General features: G+C 32.5%; 2 protein-coding genes across 4 annotated transcripts; both read right to left on the reverse strand.

Annotated features, from left to right (window-relative positions):
- Window positions 1-930: 930 nt before the first annotated feature.
- Window positions 931-11,703, reverse strand: LOC111315786 (ran-binding protein M homolog). 2 transcript variants are annotated; one of them, XM_022917796.2, is made up of 10 exons: window positions 11,035-11,703; window positions 9,837-9,983; window positions 9,611-9,703; window positions 8,370-8,415; window positions 8,128-8,204; window positions 7,141-7,303; window positions 4,125-4,193; window positions 3,079-3,138; window positions 1,994-2,080; window positions 931-1,487 (listed from the first exon to the last, which is right to left on the reverse strand). In XM_022917796.2, exons 1-10 carry the CDS (start codon window positions 11,433-11,435, stop codon window positions 1,206-1,208), a joined length of 1,425 nt encoding a protein of 474 aa, XP_022773531.1. In that variant the 5' UTR covers window positions 11,436-11,703; the 3' UTR covers window positions 931-1,205. The 2 variants fall into 2 exon arrangements, with proteins under 2 accessions (XP_022773531.1, XP_022773532.1); XM_022917797.2 differs by lacking the exon at window positions 9,611-9,703.
- Window positions 11,704-12,205: 502 nt separating this feature from the next.
- On the reverse strand, window positions 12,206-13,993 carry ATHSP22.0 (HSP20-like chaperones superfamily protein). Of its 2 annotated transcripts, none has more exons than XM_089749504.1 (2): window positions 13,362-13,990; window positions 12,206-12,596 (listed from the first exon to the last, which is right to left on the reverse strand). In XM_089749504.1, exons 1-2 carry the CDS (start codon window positions 13,788-13,790, stop codon window positions 12,450-12,452), a joined length of 576 nt encoding a protein of 191 aa, XP_089605630.1. In that variant the 5' UTR covers window positions 13,791-13,990; the 3' UTR covers window positions 12,206-12,449. The 2 variants fall into 2 exon arrangements, with proteins under 2 accessions (XP_089605630.1, XP_089605629.1); XM_089749503.1 differs by having other exon boundaries at window positions 12,575-13,134; window positions 13,254-13,993.
- Window positions 13,994-19,732: the final 5,739 nt, after the last annotated feature.

Consider the following 19,732-nt stretch of genomic DNA (forward strand, 5'->3'; position numbering starts at 1 on the left):
AATGAATGTTTAATTTTGGGTATTAATTCTCTGCCGTAAATGAATGCAAATGCACTGCTACAAATTCTAGCTTTATGAATCTGCTTAGCCATACCAGACACCTTTTCAAAGTAATGTCAAGCAAATGAATGTTTGATCTTGGGTGCTTAATTTTCTGGCGAAAATGAATGAGAATACATTATAAATTCTTTTTCTTTTTTTTTTTTTACAAAAACTATTTCTTTATTTGTAGTCACTGTTTGGTTTAATTTAACGACCAATTTAGGATACGAATGGCATTTGTTATCATAGTTGAAGAAAAAAACATTACATATCAGAAGGTTGATGACAATGTCTCAACATAGATTGGAGAATGCCGTAGTTCAGTGCTGGGGCAAAAAGCAAAGTGATGCGCTACTTGAGGAAGTTCAGATCTCATTCCTCGTTATTTTTACCGACCATAAGGACATGCGAGCAATGAGCGATTCCAGGCTTATTATCCAGCATAAAGAAGGCTAAAGCTAACACATGTTTCCAAAGCCAAAAGTCTGTCCATGGCGTTTTGCACAGATTTGCATGATAACCAAATATGTCGTTTGCAGGCAAATCGACTCATAATTGATCGAAGTCACCTACAGGGACATAATCCCAAACTTAGCACCCCGCATCCGATGAACATCAAAACATAATCCCAACGAGATAAAGCAACAAAAGGACCGTTCCTAAGTGCAGCGTTGACAGGATTGACAATTTGACAAATGCCTCTACACCATAACCAACCAACCTACCAAAATGAGCATACAAGATGCAAGATTTCATCCCAAAACGACAACCAATCTCAAAGAGTCAGCAAAGCTCAACCCACCAGAAGCTTGTATCAAAATTTAGTGCAGCCTTCCACAGAGTAAAGTAACAAAAATGCAAGAGTAGAGGAACAAGTAAACATTATCAAGACTGTTCACAATGGAATCCGCATCCAGCCAATTTGAAAATTTTCAATTTAGGGACAAGTTTGTGAAACAAAAGCTTACAAGCATATGAAGAAACACCCCATCTTCAGAGAAAATGTAGAATTATTTTTTGTTTGGAACCCTAAAGGGGTGCTCTACTCTGTATAGCAGACACTCGGGCCAATCCAATCACTTGTAAATTGAAAAGGGTAATAGGGAAAAATCTATTAGTGATGTGGATAGAAAAGGATGAAAAGTGCAATTTACATATATCAGCTAGCACTTCATGTCTCTACCAATGGTAAGAACCTGATGCAAATGGAATGCTTCACCCTGATCCCCATTTGCTGACCTTCTCTCCAAACTGCAAGCAGTTAGCTGTCTGAGTAGTCTCTCAAGATAAGATTGCAAGCAGCCTTTCATATCTTTCATATTGGGATTTGTTGATAAGATCATAGCATTAACTGTGTCTGCCACAACATCACGTTGTGACTCTTCGAGCAGATATCCAACAGAGGACTCCTGTGGACGTTCATATGCCAGCAAAGCAACACAGTCCTAACAGAAAAACCAACTAAAATATTAAATTTTGGTGCGACTGAAATACATAACGATCTCGCTCGAATTTCTCAGCTGAAAGAAACATTACACCATGAGAAAGAAAGAATTAAAGCAGGCTAGAAAACTGTAAAACAAGGAAAGCAAGTTACTCCACGTTCCCCCTTCCTCACATGCACTCTTGCACAGAGAATTAGATACATGAAAGTATACATGCACACCAGACAAACTGCTTAACACGATTGTCTAAAAACACATACAAGGGGAGAAGACAAAGAGTTGTATTCTTAATTTTCTTAAAATATGCACTAAAACAGAATAAATTATATCAGCTCTTATTTGCAGTTATGGTGAACTAGGACATGTCCAACTGCATTAACATAAGCTAAAAATATAAGAAAATTCAAATACTAGGCGCATCCCTGACATAATGTTTGTCATCTCACACATTCCAAAAGCAAGCTTAATAGACAAAAGAGAGTTTAAGAAAAGAATTTTCTTACTACCTGCACTAAATCATCAAATCCAGCCAGCCCAAAAAATTTTGCCAATTCAATCCTTCCATACTTAACGGCCTCTTCCAGTGCTCCAACCTACAAACAAGTACACATACATCTCAATAGACAAACAGATATGCATCAACCATCTGATACTGATATAGCATCATAAACATAAAAGGAAAAACTATGTAATTCAGGAATCAAAGTTCAAAGGTCATAAACATGAGTTTTTTCTTTCACTTTTACTTTTTCTTTCAGATTTGGTTGGTGTGTGGCTGTGTAATATTTACTACCCATGCTACCATTATTTTGCAATATGTGTACAACTTCTTTAGGCTTCCTAGTGAAACTAGAACAAGGAAGCAATGCAATGTTTTTACACAAGCAAGTATAAGCTGTCAAATTTTTATCATAGGCATCTATTCTAAAACTAATTGACAGTGGTAGAGGCCCCTTTTATATTTAAGAACTCAAGGTACTCCAAGCATATCAATGTAAGGATTTACTTTAATCATCAATTACAATTAACCTACCTTGACGTATATACTTCATAGAAAAGAATAAGAAGCCTATCATGTGAGGTTAACAACAGAACCACCACACCTGTGCTGATACAATGTCAAATTTTATTATAGACATCCTACCTAATTCCCGATTAATTTCAAGTTCGAAGTTCACCAAAAATTTGATATGATGTCAGAATTTAAGGTTGTTTCTTTGCCCATTTGTTTTGTTATTTGTTGTTTGTAGTTTGTTGGTCTGCAATTGTTGTCCACGTGATAAGATTATTAGTTTTAATGGTTGGTATCAAGCCTAGAGGGGGGTCAGGAGTGTTAAGTAGTGTTATACCAAATCATTTAAGTTTGGAATTTCTTGTAGCTTTCTATTCAGAATATGTCTCCTAACCTATGAAAACTAGAATTTAGGCTAGAAGTCACAAGATTGAAATAGATAACAATGTATATCCAGTACACTATTTTCCAATTCAATGTTAAAACATGATGAATCAGTATTTTTCTGTAATCAATGCCTTTTCGTAAAAATAAAAATACGTATCACTAAACAAACTATATACAGGAAAGAATATGTACCCGAACCAATTCAATAAACTTTTGGCAGTGCAGCAGAAAGCATGTAGCTGATTTGTCATCCTGCATGTAGCATGTAAATAGCCATAACTGAATGATAACGCATTAATCCAAGTTCATGGAATAATGAACAAGCAGAAATAAAATCTTGCCTCAACACAACTAAATCCATTCCTCCACGGTTTTTTAACACTTTAAAGTTTATGAGTGAGATGAAACCAGAATTTTGTAACTAATGTAACATACATTAGTAGAGAGCAATCACAAGACATGGAAAATCATAAATGTTGTGACTAATATCCAGGCAAGTTGAGGAGAGTATTAGGAGTTTTTAATGTAACTTTTCCCATGAAATGTAGAATAATGTGTAATTCTCCCCTCTTTTCTCTTCCAGGGATGTAATGGCATGAATGTTAACATATTCTGCTGTATCCCTGGCTAACCTGACCCAGTTTAAACATACCTATTCTAAGCACTGCTCAAGCAACTAAGCCTGTTCAAATTCCATCCCAACATGGACAGAAGAAGTGTTTTCTTTCTATTTTCCCTAAAGAAACCCTATTCATTCACATCAGCGGCTATCTATATATTATCAATTATCCATACAAGTAAATAAAGTACCATAAAAGATGCACAGAAGGGTAAACAGAAAGAGAGAGAGAGAGAGAAGGATACAAAAGAATTATTAAAGTAAAAAGCAAGAATGCAAGTCAGATTTGATATCAACAAAGGAAGCCCTTCTCATTAAAATCCATATAATCCCATGCAGGGCACTCCTTAAGTTCCCAATGGCCATAGATTAGATTAAAAAACAAATAGAATAAAATGAAGCCAAAAATTGATGGAACCTGAAAAGAAAGAATTCAGGGAGAGAAAAGAAAAAAGAAATGCTTTAACAGAACAAAACAATGAAGTTCTAGAATGATGTTAATGGAAAACATAAATGCCTTAACATTGCAAATTCATTTACAGCATACTTTAATCCTCTTATGACAGTCAATCTGTAAAGCATGTTCAAAACAGTAGACAATATTGAAATGTTTACACACCTGAACAATCTGGGGATACCAATTATGAAGTTTGCTAATTGCTGCATCAATCTCGCCATTCCTGATCAGCTTCATTGGCAAGAAAAGTACAATAATCACTAATTTAACTAGAACAGCAATAGCTGAAAAAAAGGGATCAAGGGAAAGCATAATGGAATATAAGTACCAAATATCAAAATTAGATAGTCTTATCGATAAAAAACTAGATAATCTTGAGGGAAGAAAAGAGAAAATAACTTGAATGTGCTAACCGAAGTGAATATCACATATCATCACTGATTAGTGGGCAATTGAAACAGCAGAAAATAAATATTCATTAGTTGGCTCTTGCTACTTTTTTTCGGGGGCCTCGGGACAACAAAAATAATTTGAGTTTATAAACATAAAGCCATACATATGCCATATGCTATTTACACAAAATGGGAACGCCCATCCTTATGAAACAGTAGCTTACATCCAAATTACCAGAGACTAAAAACTACAGCATTATAAGACCCTCATAACCTAAAACACAATGAATGAAGGATGATGATGTTGACTTGACGGAACCATCCACCAGACTATCCACAGGAAAACCTCAAATTTTTCCTTTCTTTTTTCCTTTTTCCTTTTTCATTTTATCCTGGGAAAGAAGAAAGCAGACAGCAAAGATGACAGGAAACCAAAGGTGGGGATCGGAGGTTACAGAGTAGAATGGATTAGAAAGAGGGAAACGGAAGAAAAAAGAGACAGATCAAGGGAGTAAGAGATGGTCAATGGAAGAGATGAAGGGCAAGGAAAGACAGTAACTGATAAACGCAGGAGGATCAGATCCACGGAAAGGAAATTAAACCTGAAAGAATGTCAGAGAAAAGTGCACCAAATGGCTCCAGAGAACTCCAGTAGCAGAAAAATTCAGATTGGAGAACGAACCCTTGTTACTACATTCAAGTGAACATTACAATCACACTAGCTTGCTTCATGTCCTCAAGATTAATAATTTGTACATTTATAATCCACATCATTGAAATAGTAATAATAATCAGAATACACTTATCATGTTCTTCCCACCTATTTTACAATTATTTCAAACGGTTTTGAAACTTAGATATATCAATCATGTGTCAATATAGTTGTTTTCTATATCAGAACAAAAAGAATAGTGATTAGCTCAACCATCATCCACTTATCTGTTCTTCCCACCCGTAGCAACTGAAATATACACCTTGAAGATTGGCATCAACTACCATGCAGTATCATCATCTGGAGCTTTCAAGCTTTCTTATCTCAATCCAAGTTTTTTCATTGTTTTGAAATCTGACATGCTCAATAATATTATATTATCACCATTTAATAGTCTAGTTCATATGGCATCTATGTCTGGTGGAAATCAAAAGTAATTCACCAAGAAACTGGCATCAAAACTATTATTGAAGAAAGGGCAAGTTAAATCAGTATAAGAAACAAGGCAATGAAAAAGTAGCAAGCAAAACTGACAGTCTTAAAAAAGAAACCAGGTTGGAAGGAAGCTTGCTTAGGTTTTCATGTAATAAGGAAAGGAAACAAGAGAATATACTTATCCCAAAAAAAACAAAAAAAAGAAAAGAGAACTGAACTTGATCGATATAGAGAATTAGAACCCTTGGAGAGCTCCAAGAACAGAGGAAGAACCATTCTTCCAAGTTAGTGTCCAAAGCTTAAACCAACACAGCTCTTTATAGCTTGGTGGTTTATAATTTTTAACATCAACTACACCTCTAAGGTTGTAAAAGAAAAAGTTCACATACCATATAGGCTTAGCAGAAGATGTGAACTTTGGGTTCTTCATATTTCTCTTTATCAATAAAAAGTTAATTAATAATTATAACCTATGAAGCATGGACATGACACGTAATACGGGTACGACATTACATGGCAACATGCCAATTTCTAAAATGTGAGGACACGATTACAGCATGACACAGCAATAAAAAATATTTTATATATATTTTATGTAAAATATTCAACGTACATATATAATAAATATCACTCTTTAACTACATTTGTTTATGGAAATAAGTTCAATTCTTAACTCTTTGGAAATCCAATTATAATTGTTATTAGAATAAAGTATAATTCTTAACTTGTAAGCCCAATTGTCATAATTATGGAATAAGCCCAACTTTTAACCTTTTTAAGCCCAATTGCATTTTTAATAGAAACCCTAAGTGTCACTACTCACTAAGTCTCTCCTCTTATAGTCTTAGTTTTCTACAGCCAGTATTCTCTTTTTGTTTCTGGTTCTACTTTCCTTTATATGGCTGCGTTTCTCATCTCTGTTGTAGCATTCTTCTATCATCCACTTTATTCGGTAGCCTTATTCTGAAATCTCACAAGACTCATGGTCGAGCTTCCTCAGTGGCCTGCGTAAAGGCATGCAAGATGGGGCAAGCAAATCTTCTTCCGGTTCATGAGTATAGGGAAGCAAATCTACTAAGTGGTAACCATAGTCACCTGTCTAGGCTTATCGTCACCGTATCATGACCGTGTTCAATTTTTTTTAAAATTTTTTTGTGTCCCAGCATATCAGATGCGTATTTTGCCATGTCATACAAGTTTCCGTGTCGGACACATATCTGACACCCATATGCGGAGGTAACTACCATGTGGGCTTCATAGATTATAACCCAAGTTCACTAGTGCAAACATGTATGAAAACTGAGATCCATATGCATGACCCCTAGTGATGGAAGAGTTCCAGTTAATACCCTGAGTTCAAACACCTCAGGCTCAGCCGTGTATCTCAAGCCTTCTTCATTACCAATCTTCCAACAAAATAGCTCATCCAGACTTCCTCATTCCTTTCCAACCACATGTATGAAATAGACTACATCACAGAAGAACATAAGATTCCCTAAACTACAAACTCAGAATACAAAAACTTGGTATCCAAACTCCATTATCAGAAGAATGAATGGAATAGCACCTCCAAAAGACAATTGCATGATAACTAACTTATAACCGTAATATAAAAATGTGAAGTCAAACAATTACATACCTGCCGTAGAGTCTTTCTCTGATTTAGAGCATACACAATATCCTGCTCATCAAAGCCATTTTCTTGAGCTATATAGATAGGAGGGATAGTGCTTTTACTAGCCAAATCAAATGAATTGAGTGTATCTTCATAGCCATAATGTAGCAGGTAGGAGCGAACAAGTCTGTTCAATAAGATTAAAAACATATATCTTAAAATATACAACTATGCCAGATTATACTACTAATTAAGTCTAATGTGATAGAATGATAAGTTCTCAGGTTGACTTTTACACCCATCTAGAGAGATGCAAATAACCTCAACATGGCCTCCATAACTAAGAATCTAACATTTTAAGCTTTCAGTTCTGGCCAACAATAACTCCAATTTCATGTAACTTGCATGCATATAAGATTAAAAACATATATCTTAAAATATACAACTATGACAGATTATGCTACTAATTAAGTCTAATGTGATAGAATGATAAGTTCTCAAGTTGACTTTTACACCCACCTAGAGAGATGCAAATAACCTCTACATGGCCTCCATAACTAAGAATCTATCATTTTAAGCTTGAAGTTCTGGCCACCAATAACTCCAATTGCATGTAACTTGCATGCATATACTTTTATTTTCTTGATTTAGTATGACACTTTATCCTCCAAGTATTAAATATTTTATCTTCTTCTCATAGTGCTTCTGGTGCTTCAAAACCTTTTCAGAGTTTTTTAATGCCTTCTTTCACCCAAGATGTAGAACAAGATGGAAGATAGACAGAACTATTATCAGGAATCAATAGCATGTAATTCGTATTATCACCATTGCCTAAACTACAAGCTTCTATTTTACAGCAATTATTACATTATAAAAGCAGTAGCTTAGATTTAAAGATTTCAGATACTTCTTTAACCACAAGCATCAAATCATCCAAAAGGTAATCCCATTGGACAGACATGTAAAACCACAGAGCAAAAAATACATTTTAGTAGCAAAAGAAAATTTTACCCATAACTAATATTTGGTGGTAGAGATATCTTTTCAATAGTCATCTGCTGCTTCAACCTCTCTTGAGCTTCATATTCCTGATAATATGGTATCAAATATAGTAAATAGGAAGATACAAACAAGAGACCTTTACGAAATCACTTACTATGACAAGACTGAGAGAACCAAGGTATACAGAAACTAAGGTTAGCATACATTGAAGGAAAATAAAGCAAGATGCAAAATAAAGAAGCATAACTTGCCTTCAAATCAAAAGCAAACTTCTTTTGCCCAAAGTTGACATGAACCCTGTTCATTTTGAAATAAAAACAATCATCAGAACAATTCAAAATCATTACCACATTAACAATAACTACTTGCATTGTGATGGAACTGTATAACGACTATTGGCGCAATTAGTAAGGAAAAATCAAAGTAGATAAGATGTCATAATTGCATTTTAGGTGCTTTTAATAACCAAGGCAATGATCGCCGATCACCAGAAAGGACAATCTACTCACACATGATGAACGAGAAGAGCTCATCTGATTTTTAAAACTAATAGAATTACAACAGGCATCATTTTCAAATATAAAGATCATAATCATAACCCATGCTTCTACCACTTTTGGGTTAATCACAAAATTTCCCCTTGTTGATATAGACTAATTATAACATTCCCTAATCACAAAATCTCAAGATGCCATTTTTAGTAGCAATCAACTTTCTATATCTTTGGCAGGTATCAAGGAGAAATCTGCAGGAAAACTTCAAAGGAGATTGTAAGTATGCAGGGCTTTAGCAATTTACACTATCTATTTATATTCCAACCATCTTTTATGATGCTTAGTACAAACCCAGTGCCATTGCTAACCAAGTAGGAACTAGAAAATCCAACTCAACTGCCATTGGATCATGGACATCTCAGCTATATTTGATAAATTAAAACATAGTGCACTACTGACCCAAGGATAAACAAGCTGAGCAGAGACCAGAAACCAATTGCTCAATTTCAGCTCGATAATCAAGCCACATTCAAGCTCAAATTCAGCTCTGAATTTATTTCAACTCAGCTTAAACCTATATGGTTTGCAACTGACTTTTGCACCCTCACTGTCATGAAATAAGCTTGAATAGCCTCAAGCAAAAAATAACTACATTCAAGTCTCTAGAAAGAAATAACTATCTTTTCCCAACTCTAAGACCAATTTTTAGCTTAATTTACCCCTCAAAGTAGTTTTACTAGGCCAGACACTTCTTTGGACGATGCCAGAAACAAAAGTGTCATAACTAACATGTCCCTGCTCATTCGTTGAAGAGAAACCTCAATGTATCATGCAGCAGAATAACAACAAACACAATTAACTACAACCAGAGAGGTCAGAATAGAGAAAAATGATATCTCCATTATTCCTATCCTTCAATAAATGCAAATGCAGGTGCCTTATTACAACAAATAAATGAAAGAATTCATATAAATACACAAAACAGAAGGTAAAAATACTCCTCATTTTGGCTGTGAACAGCAATTGTAGGAAATAAGCGACCCTTCATTTCCTTTTCCTTGCAAACCGTTCCTACTATTGCCCCATTTTTACTGGCATCAACATAAAGAGCATACAAAATCATAAGAATCTTCAGAAATGAATAGAGCTTTACATTCAAGCAACAGATATGCTCAAAGCACAAGTGCTCCTATCTACAGAAAATGATAGAAAACTATGTCTTACGTGAAAAAGAATTCCTGTGAAGCATAGTTTATGCCACCACCAACCATATCTCCTTTTGTATATGTTGGACCAAAAGCATCTCCCTTTCCTTGTCCACGGTATAGCAATCCATCATCCCCATGATACCCACAACTGTTTACTTCCCATCTGTGACAGTTTAGAAGAATACTTCAATATGTACATATAAGAAGTTAAGACAAATAAAATCTTTCTGATTTTCCTACAATTTCTCAGAAAATTGCCAAATCCCAATCAAGCAACCTAATTAAAAGCTGTCATCCTAATTATATCTCTTTCTCTCTTAGAAAAGCTTGTGCCACTGGCAACGTTAAAAGAAAAAAAATTCTCCTTTCTTTGTTTTCTTCCTACTCTGTCATAGGCGGTGTTAACTCTTCTTTCTTCATTTCTCTCAATATCCAGAACCTGTCCTCAAAACATGACAAAAACAAAATTGAACTGAATGAAGAAAAGCAGAAACCCATCCATACAGGATCATTTCTTTTTCTTCCTACAGCGAAGTACAGGACTTTCACTTCAAATAAATTCCTTTTTCCTTTTTGAAATATGATTAACATATGCTCACTTACTAAGAGAACTCCATTCCCTTTTCCTTCTCTTTCTTTTCCCTCATTTTCCAGACTCAAAAAAACCAGTGTGAATCAAAAGGGAAAGAAACAAGACACTACCCTGGATTTAAACTTTTTACACATTTTCTTCCATTCTCAAGCAACTATGCACAATCATGCATGCTGTTAAATTACAACAAGAAAATGGGAAAAGAAAAATAAAAACACAAGTGGTAAAATGTAATGGTTAATAAGTTACACCATAATAAACATAAGCATAAAGTAGTAAAAACATTTTCTCCCCACATTTATTTACTTTTCCCCCAACTTAGCAGACCAAAAGTAAAAAGAATCAGAAGCAAAAGAAAATAAATTCTCACTCTATCCTTGCTTTTCTTTTCCTCTCTTGCTCAATAATTAACCAATTGAAAAACATTTTCTTCTTCTTCTTCTTCTTCTCTTTTCGTCATTTCCACTATTTTCCTTTTCTTTTTCTTTCATCAACCAAATGCAAACCAATTTAAATTAACAAACAAAACTCTTTGAACTATAATAACCACCAACCAATTCAATCAAAACTCCTTTTCTTCAACAACATTGTTCCACTAAAAAAAAAAAAAGCGCTATATTACCCGGGCTGTCTCCGCATCTTGAAGCCTTCATTAGTGAATCCAATAGCAATCTGGCCCTTAGCCCCAGCGTCCTTCACATATATCTCAAAGTAATAAAGCAGACGCTTCACTGGAGCCGGCTTATTGGCTTGAACCACACCGACGTCGTGGCCATGGAGGTTAACGCTGGTATACTTCACCGACAACTTATCAGGCGCCACCACCAAGAACCCTCCCGAGCTATTGATCGTGTTGAGCTCTTTCGGAGCCTCCTCCTCATCCTCCTCCTTATCTGTAAGAGCCTTAGACGAGCCGAGCCGAGACAGCCCCAAGAAGTATAAATCCAGATCTTGCTTTAATCCATCGAAAATGCTGCTCTTCCCGTTGTTGCTTTCTCCATTGTTGCGGTTGATGGAGTTCATTTTTATCGAAGCCGAAAAAAGAGGGAAACCTAAAATTTCGTTTCCAATAATTATCTGTTTTTTTTTTCTTTTTTCTTTTTTCCTTTCTTTTCGAGTTTTTCAAGTTTCGAATCTTACTTGAGAAGAAATTTTAAGACAAAAATGAGGGTTATATTTTTATTTTACTTCGCCTTTGGCTCTTTGCTTCAAAAGAGACTACTTTTGCTTGTCCATGGAAAGGGAAATGTTTTGGTCCGCTTGGTCAGCTTATTTGATCATCTTACGCCGTGGCAGAGTCTCTTGTGGCTTCGAAGGCTAGATGTAAAAAATTTGCCCCTTTTTTTTTCTTTTGATGAACTGATTTGATGCTTTGATACATGAATTTGGAAGACTAGGTTTGAATTTAGAATGTCATTTAAATTGTAACGATGTAATGCATACTTATAATTTATTTATATTTATAATATATGTACACAATTATTACTCTTATTTTTTATTTATCCTCCATTACGAATTTATATAAATTTTTAAAAAGAAAATTCGAGTTTATTTTTACTCTATGAATATATTGATATAATCTTAAAACAATTGTAAACTTTTTTCAAAAAATAAAAATATGAAATGTACTATATTATTTTAAAAATTATAAAATAAAATTTTTTTATAATAATTATTATATTTTATAATAAATTATATAAAATTAAAAAATAAATTTATGATCGCAATAATTTTTATTATATTCGTAACCTCAATAAATATAATTTAGCTAAAATTATGAACACAACCTAATTTGAGTAGCTAATAATAGTCCATGTGAAAAGAGGGAATTCGTTAATTACAACAAGCACATAGTAGCTTCATGAAAATCCAGTTCCAGTTGCAGTCGTCTCGCACGTTACATTATTATTAGTACTAGTAGTTGTGAAACTCAGGTTTACATGAAACACACAGATACAGCCTATTTTCCAGGCAAAAGATCGTCTCTATCAACATTAACTATGGCTGGAAAAACGCCGTGAAAGCTATGAAAAGCATCTAAAGCTCCTGCTTGGCTGCGTTATCCTTGAGTTTGGCAGGTTCATGAGCCTCCCCTCCAGCAATGTTCACTACCCTTGGACCCTTAATCTTGTCAGGAGACAGCTTGGCTAAGGACAAAGTAAGCATACCATCTTTCAGCTTTGTCTTAGTGTCATGGACTTAAGAAAGAGTTCTGAATCTCACATCAAACATAATAAGAGGATCTTTGGGGTATATAAGGATTCACACCATCTCTACCTTGAGAGGCGTCTTTTGCAGGACAAAATCATGAGGTCAAGAGGATCAGAACGAATAATACCTCACAAGGGTGTGAACCTTAACAGGTAGGCTGATTCGGGACGCTGGAAGGATGAATGCTCGGGTCCTGGAGCCGCGCAGGTTCGGAGCTTAAATCTCAACCTGTGACAAGTGGTATCAGAGCCAGCCCTATACCGTTCGATCCATGCCAAGCGCCTCGAGGGAGGTAGGCAGGGTGGTCAGCCTCCGTGACGAAGGCGTCACGAGATTGGGTGCAGGAGAATATCATGGACTTAAAGAAGAGTCATGAATCTCACATCAAATATAATAGGAGGGTCCCACATCAAATATAATAGGAGGGTCCCTGAGGTATATAAGAGTTCACACCATCTCTATCTTATTGGGTGCGGGAGAATATCACGGACTTAAAGAAGAGTCCTGAATCCTACATCAAATATAATAAGAGGGTCCTTGAGGTATATAAAAGTTCACACCATCTCTATCTTGAGAGGCGTCTTTTGTAGGACAAAATCATGAGGTCAGGAGGGTCAGAAGGGACAATACCTCACAAGGGTGTGAACCGTAGCAGATAGACTGATTCGGGACGTTGGAAGAATAAATATCCGGGTCTCGGAGTCGCGCAGATTCGAAGTTTAAGTCTCGACTTATGACATTAGCACTGTCCAAGTCCACATTGTCAGGCAACCTAAGCTGTCTCCAAAACTTGCCAAACGATCGCTCCACCCTGTGCCAATGATCACCCTTCTCCTCTTCCTCTTTCTTCCTCTCCCCGCTCACTCTCAGCACTCGGTTTTCCTCCACTTCAATGTTGAGCTCTTCCTTCTTCAACCCGGGCACATCTATCCTTATCACATGCCCCTCGGGTGTTTCCTTCCAGTCTACCCTGGCTGGAGACAGTGCCAAGCTCTCGTCCCTCTCCAGGGCAAGTGGGATTTGCTCTAGCACTCGGAACGGATCAGGCAATAACAGATTGCCACTACCTGGATGATCCATAAATGGCAGCAAAGACCCATTGGATAAGGCAGCATAACACAGCAAGAGCAACAGCTGCAGCCGCAAGAAATCGAGTTGTTGCGTCATTATATATATACAGATCAGATTTTTTTTTTTTTTTATCTTGCTTGGATTGGGATTTTGGGACTGATGACTTGAAGACAGGCAAGGACAATGATAAATTCTAATGCACCGCAACTGTATATATACGAGAAAAAGAAGGGAATTAAGTTGAGTTCTTGAAAATTCTAGTGATGTGTTTTGTAGAAGAATAGGGTAGATTCTAGTGGAGAGCAGCTGAGCAGTACTCAATACATCTTCCTTGTTCTAGAGACTTTGATGCCTTTAATTATTTTGTCTATGGATTTATTCAAAGTTTACTTCACAGTCCTACTGTAATCTTAATAATAAGTAGCGACACAACCATGTGTAGTCTTGGATCAAAAATTTTTTTATCATATCTATTTAATTAGTTTTTTTTATTGTAAAATTCACCTAATTTAAGAACAAAAACGAAAGTTAACCAAAAAAAACAAATGGAGGTGATATATGATTATTTCATTGATTTTTTTTTTACGAAAATTATCTAATTTAAAAAAATAAAAAGAAAAAAAGCAAATAAATAAAAAATATTTTTATTAAGTTTAAAATATTAATTTTTTAAATTAAAGTATCAAATAATTACTTTATTAATATAATATATATAGAACAAAATTACTAATAAAATGTATATTTTAATATGTACTTCGAAATTTATCGAGACAAAACACCTTAAACATGCCTCTATCCCGATATCCTTTTTCTTTAAAAAAAAAAAAAGTAGCATGCTCTAACTTGACCTTGATCCAAAAATCACTCCCTATCTAATAAGGATGAATCAAACCTATCAAATGCAAATTATTTTGACATTTCCATCAATCTACACGTTTCTTGTAAAATTTATCCAATTGAAAAATAAAAAATGAAAGAAAAAAAGTTAAATGAAGTTGCGATGTGGACACTTCAATCAGTCTTCCTTTTCTGTTAAAATTAATTTAATACAAAATAAAAACAAAAAAATAAAATAAATTTATTAAATTAAGATATTAAATAATAATCTTATTAATATAATACATATATATAATTAAATGAAATAGTAAAAATAAAGTTATATCAAGGATTTTTTAAAAAGTTTAAAAATAGAAACCAAAATAAATCTCGATGTAATGACAAACTTTCATAATACTTTTTAAATTATTAAATAAAAAAGAATATATATTAAATCAATAATATTAAAAGGACCCTAATTCTTTAGAAATTTTAAAATATTTAAAATTTTTCATTAGATATTAAAAAATTTTGAAAAAAATAAAAAAATAAAAAAAGCGAATGATTGGATATATGATATAAACTTAGCATAAAGGGGTCACACAAAAAATTTAAATTTATTAAAATATTTATTAAATATAAAATAAAAAATAATAGAAAAAAACAAAAAGAAACATGGCATACAGTTAATATTAAGTAAGTCCCTAAACATAAAATAATTAAATCTAAAAGAAGAACGAAAAAGATCAAATTTGGACGTGATGTCAGCATATTAGTAATATCTTTTTTAAAAAAAAAATAAAATAAAAAATATATTTTAATAATAATATCAAATGATTCTTAAATTTTTAAAAAATATTTCAATTTTTTATTAAATAAACAAGTAAATAAAAAAAAGAGAAAAAAATCAAATAACTTAGCATGCAATTTACCTTTAAGATCAAATCAGTCATAAAAATTTAAATTTAAAATTTTATTTATTAAATATATAAAAAAAGAAAAAAAAAAGATAAATATTGACAAAAAACATGTGACATACATTTGATATCAAAAAGATAAAAAAAATTTATTAAAAATTTATCGTATCTTCTCAAAAAAGAGAAAAATAAAATAAATTTTGATATCAAGTTGATTAAAAAAATAAAAGATATTTATGAAATGTTTTAAAAAATAAAAAATTACATGTGATACCAAAGAAAAAATTAAAAAAAATGTTCAATGAAAAAAAGTTGAAAAAAATGGATCATATTAGAAAAAAAAATTCTAATAAAATACATAAAAATTTAAAATAAATAAAATAAAAAATTATCGAAATAGGTCCCACAAAAAAAATCTAGGTTCCATATGTAAAAACCATAAAGATGTGTCTTAACGAAAAAAAAATTTTAAAGGTGAGTTTCACCTCTTAAAAAAAAAATAAAACTCATTTTTTTTTTTTTTTTGCATATGACAGCTTACTTTTTTCTAAGGCAAAGCAAAGGGAATGCAATATGGTAAGGGACATGCTTAGAGTGTATAAGAAAAGTTTTGAGCAACAGATCAATTATGACAAATCAAGTTTTTTTTTTCAACGAAAATACAAGTGAAGATGCAATCAAAATGACAAAAAGGTTGTTTAGGATCCAATCCACTTCTAATTCGAAAAGGTATCTGGTGCTGCCTATGTTAATTAGAAGAAAGAAAAAAAAGGGCTTTCGTGGAGATTTTAAAGAAAATAAATAGGAAAATAAAACATTGAAGTCACAAATGGCTATCAGCTGGAGGAAAAGAAATGTTTATTAAAGTAGTTCCATAATCCAAGTCTGCATATGCTATGTCTTGCTTTTTGTTCTTGAAGAACCTATGCCATGAGATCAACATGATTATTAGCAAGTTTTGGTGGCGGCACTCCATGGAAAAAATAAGGGAATCTGCTAGATAAGTTGGAGGAAATTATGTACAAATAAGGAAAAATGTGGAATGGGTTTTAGAAACATTTGTTCAATAAGGCCCTTATTATGAAACAAGGATGAAAACTAATGCAAAATCCTTCCTCGCTTGTTCACAAGGTGCTAAAAATGAATTATTTCCTTAGAACTAATTTTCTTGATGCAAAATTGAGGAGAGCACCTTCTTATACTAGAAAAAGCATTTGGCAAGGAATTGTTGTCCTAAACCTTTGCTTAAGGTGGCATGTGGGAAATAAGGAATGAATTAAGATTTGGCATGATAAGTGGATCCTAATAATGTGCAACTTTAATCCCACTCCTCAAACAAACCACATACCAAGTGATGGAATGGTGAAGGATTTGTTCCATGCAAATGAGGTACAATGGAACAATGAAAAGTTGGATAATATATTCCATGAAGATATGGCAAAAGAGAATAAAGCTAAACCCATTAGTTTGAGTGGCCAACAAGATGTTTTGGTTTGGGACTACTCCAAGAGTGGAGTATATTTTGTAAAAAATAGATATCATAGACTGGTCTTGAATGAAATAAATATAAGCCAGGAGGAAGAAGATAATGAAGGCATGGACAATAGTATTATGAATCTGTACTAGAAGCAGGTTGACGACTATCAATACTTGCTAAAATTATAATCTTTTTATAAATGATGTGGAATGATATCTTACTAGTATATAGAACATTATAAAGGAAAAAATTATAGAGAATGCGCAATATCCAAGATGCAACAAGGAAAACAAAACAACAATGTATGCTATAAGGGACTGTATACATGTGAAAGAAAGCTAAAGGCTTGCATACCCAAATGAAGACTGGCAAGATAGGTAGATAAGGATTGTTAGATAATGGCTAGCTTGGGTGACAAATGAACTAAATGAAGATGAGTTGGGTAAATTTGCAACGATGTGCTAGGCATTATTGAGGGCTAAGAATGATAAACTCAAGAGTAATATAATCAAAATGGCCAGGCCACAGTGACATTTGTGTACCAATTCTTGTTAGAGTATAATAGAACTAAAAAAAAAGAGATGGCAATGGTAAGAAAAATGGTAGATAAATAGAAAGCACCTATGAAAGGATAATTAAAAGTTAATTTTGATAGGGCCTTTGAAAGAAAGGATAATAGAGCAAGAATTAGAGCTGTCATAAAAAACCATTTGGGCATGGTAAAAGCAACATTATGTATGAGCATGAATGGCATCAAAGAGCCAGAGGTCATTAAAGGCATGGCGTTGGCTAAAGCAACAAAGTTTACAAGAAACTTAGGAATGTAGAGGGTGATCATGAAGGGTGATACACTTATGGTAACTTTACAATTTAAACAAAAAATGGTACCAAAGCTATCTGTGATATGAAACTTAGTGAAGGATACCAAAATAGAGCTATCTAGGTTCACTAAGTGGAAAATCTCTCATGTGCACAGAGAGGCAACAAGGTGGCTTGTAGGCTAGCAAAGACGACCATAGCTAGAAAGGAAAACCTTATCTAGTTGATGGATTTCATGATAAGCTTTATGATATTATAGTACAAGAGAGTTGTATCTCTATTTAATGAATCCAAGTTTTATTCAAAAAAAGAGATTTTTTTAAAAAAAATTAAAGAGATTATACATGTCAGCCTAAAAAACAAAAATAATGTGAATGAGATACAACACACAGCATATATTCGTACATATATATGGTTTATTTATAAGATGGTTGTATGCACAGATGAATTAAATCTTAATTATGTATATATATTATATTTGTATTAACAAAAGATATTAAATAATAACTTTATTAATATAATAATATATAAATATAAAATAAAATTAAAAATTAAAAATATTATATTATATATATACTTAAAGCATGATAAAAGATCCTAAACTCATTTGATCTAGGCCCAATTTAAAAAAAGAGAATACATCAATCCGATCCCTAATTTAAAAAAAAAAAAAAAGATATTGGATCAAGCTAAATAGATATCCATAATATGAACTATTTTGTCATCCCTACATTTATTAACTTTTTTTTTATACAAAATTGATCTAAGTTAGAAAAAAAAAAGGCAATTTTCTTTTTTTAAAAAAAGGAAATGACAAAAAAGGTACATAAAAGGAAGAAAAAAGAGGATGACATGTAAATTCATTAAATTAGGACATTAAATAATAATTATATTGATAAATAAATATAAAATTAAATGAAACAGTAAAACATATATTTATATATATACAAGCAAGACAAAAAACCTTAAGCTCATATTCAACTTGACTTGAATTAAAAAAAAATTTGATTTAATCTCAATTTTTTTTACAAAAAATACATCTATTGAATTCAGATGAACTAAAATCCATTGATAACAAGTGTTTTTATCATATACACTGACATTGATATTTTTCTTCAAAAATTGATTTACCAATTTCTTTTGTTGAGAAATTCTTCTAATTAAGCAAATTAAAAACAAAAAAGGTGAAAGGTAAAAAGAAAACGAAATTAGGTGACACATATTCGTTGTTTTTTTATAAGAAAGATCTAAGTTAAAAAAAGTTAAAACCTTTAAAAAGATAAAAAAAAAAGATAAAAAGCAAAAAAAAAGTTGAGTTCGCACGCAACATCAACAATAATGAATTTTTATCAAAAAATTTATATTATGAATTAAAAAAAAGACCGAAAAAGGAAAAAAATCAAATTTGGATATGATGCCAACAATCCATTAATATAATTTTCTTTAAACGACCAAATTAAAAAAAAAAAGATAAAAGTATATATTTTAAAATTAATATCAAATAACCCACACTTAAAAAAGTCAATATAAAAAATATTTATTAAATATTAAAAAAAAGTTAACAAAGAAAAAAGAAAATTAAAAAAAATCAAATAGATTGATAGGTTGTATGTCATTTATATGCAGGTTTTACAAAAAATAAATCTAAAAAATGATTTATCAATTATGTAAAAAATAAAAAAGGGAAAAAAAACATATGGTGCACCTTTAATGGCAAGTGAGCTTCAAAATAAAATTAAAATAAAAAAAATTTTAAACTTTTGTAATAAATTAAAAAAGGAAGAAGTAGAAAAAATAAAAAAAAATATTTGGTATAATTGAGTCTTATACAAAAAAAAAAAAAAATAAAACAATATATGTTTTGCTTTTTTTAATTATTGAATATAATTAAAAGAGAAAAATATACAAAAATCAAAATGGAAAAAAATGAAAACTTGGCTGTGGGTCCCACACCCAAAAAATTTTAAAAAAAGTAAGTCCTACACCTTTAAAAAAATTTTAAAAATAAA

The sequence above is a fragment of the Durio zibethinus genome, chromosome 20 (assembly GCF_047325235.1).
Source record: "Durio zibethinus cultivar Kanyao isolate XHJ-2024 chromosome 20, ASM4732523v1, whole genome shotgun sequence".
NCBI lineage: Eukaryota > Viridiplantae > Streptophyta > Magnoliopsida > Malvales > Malvaceae > Durio > Durio zibethinus.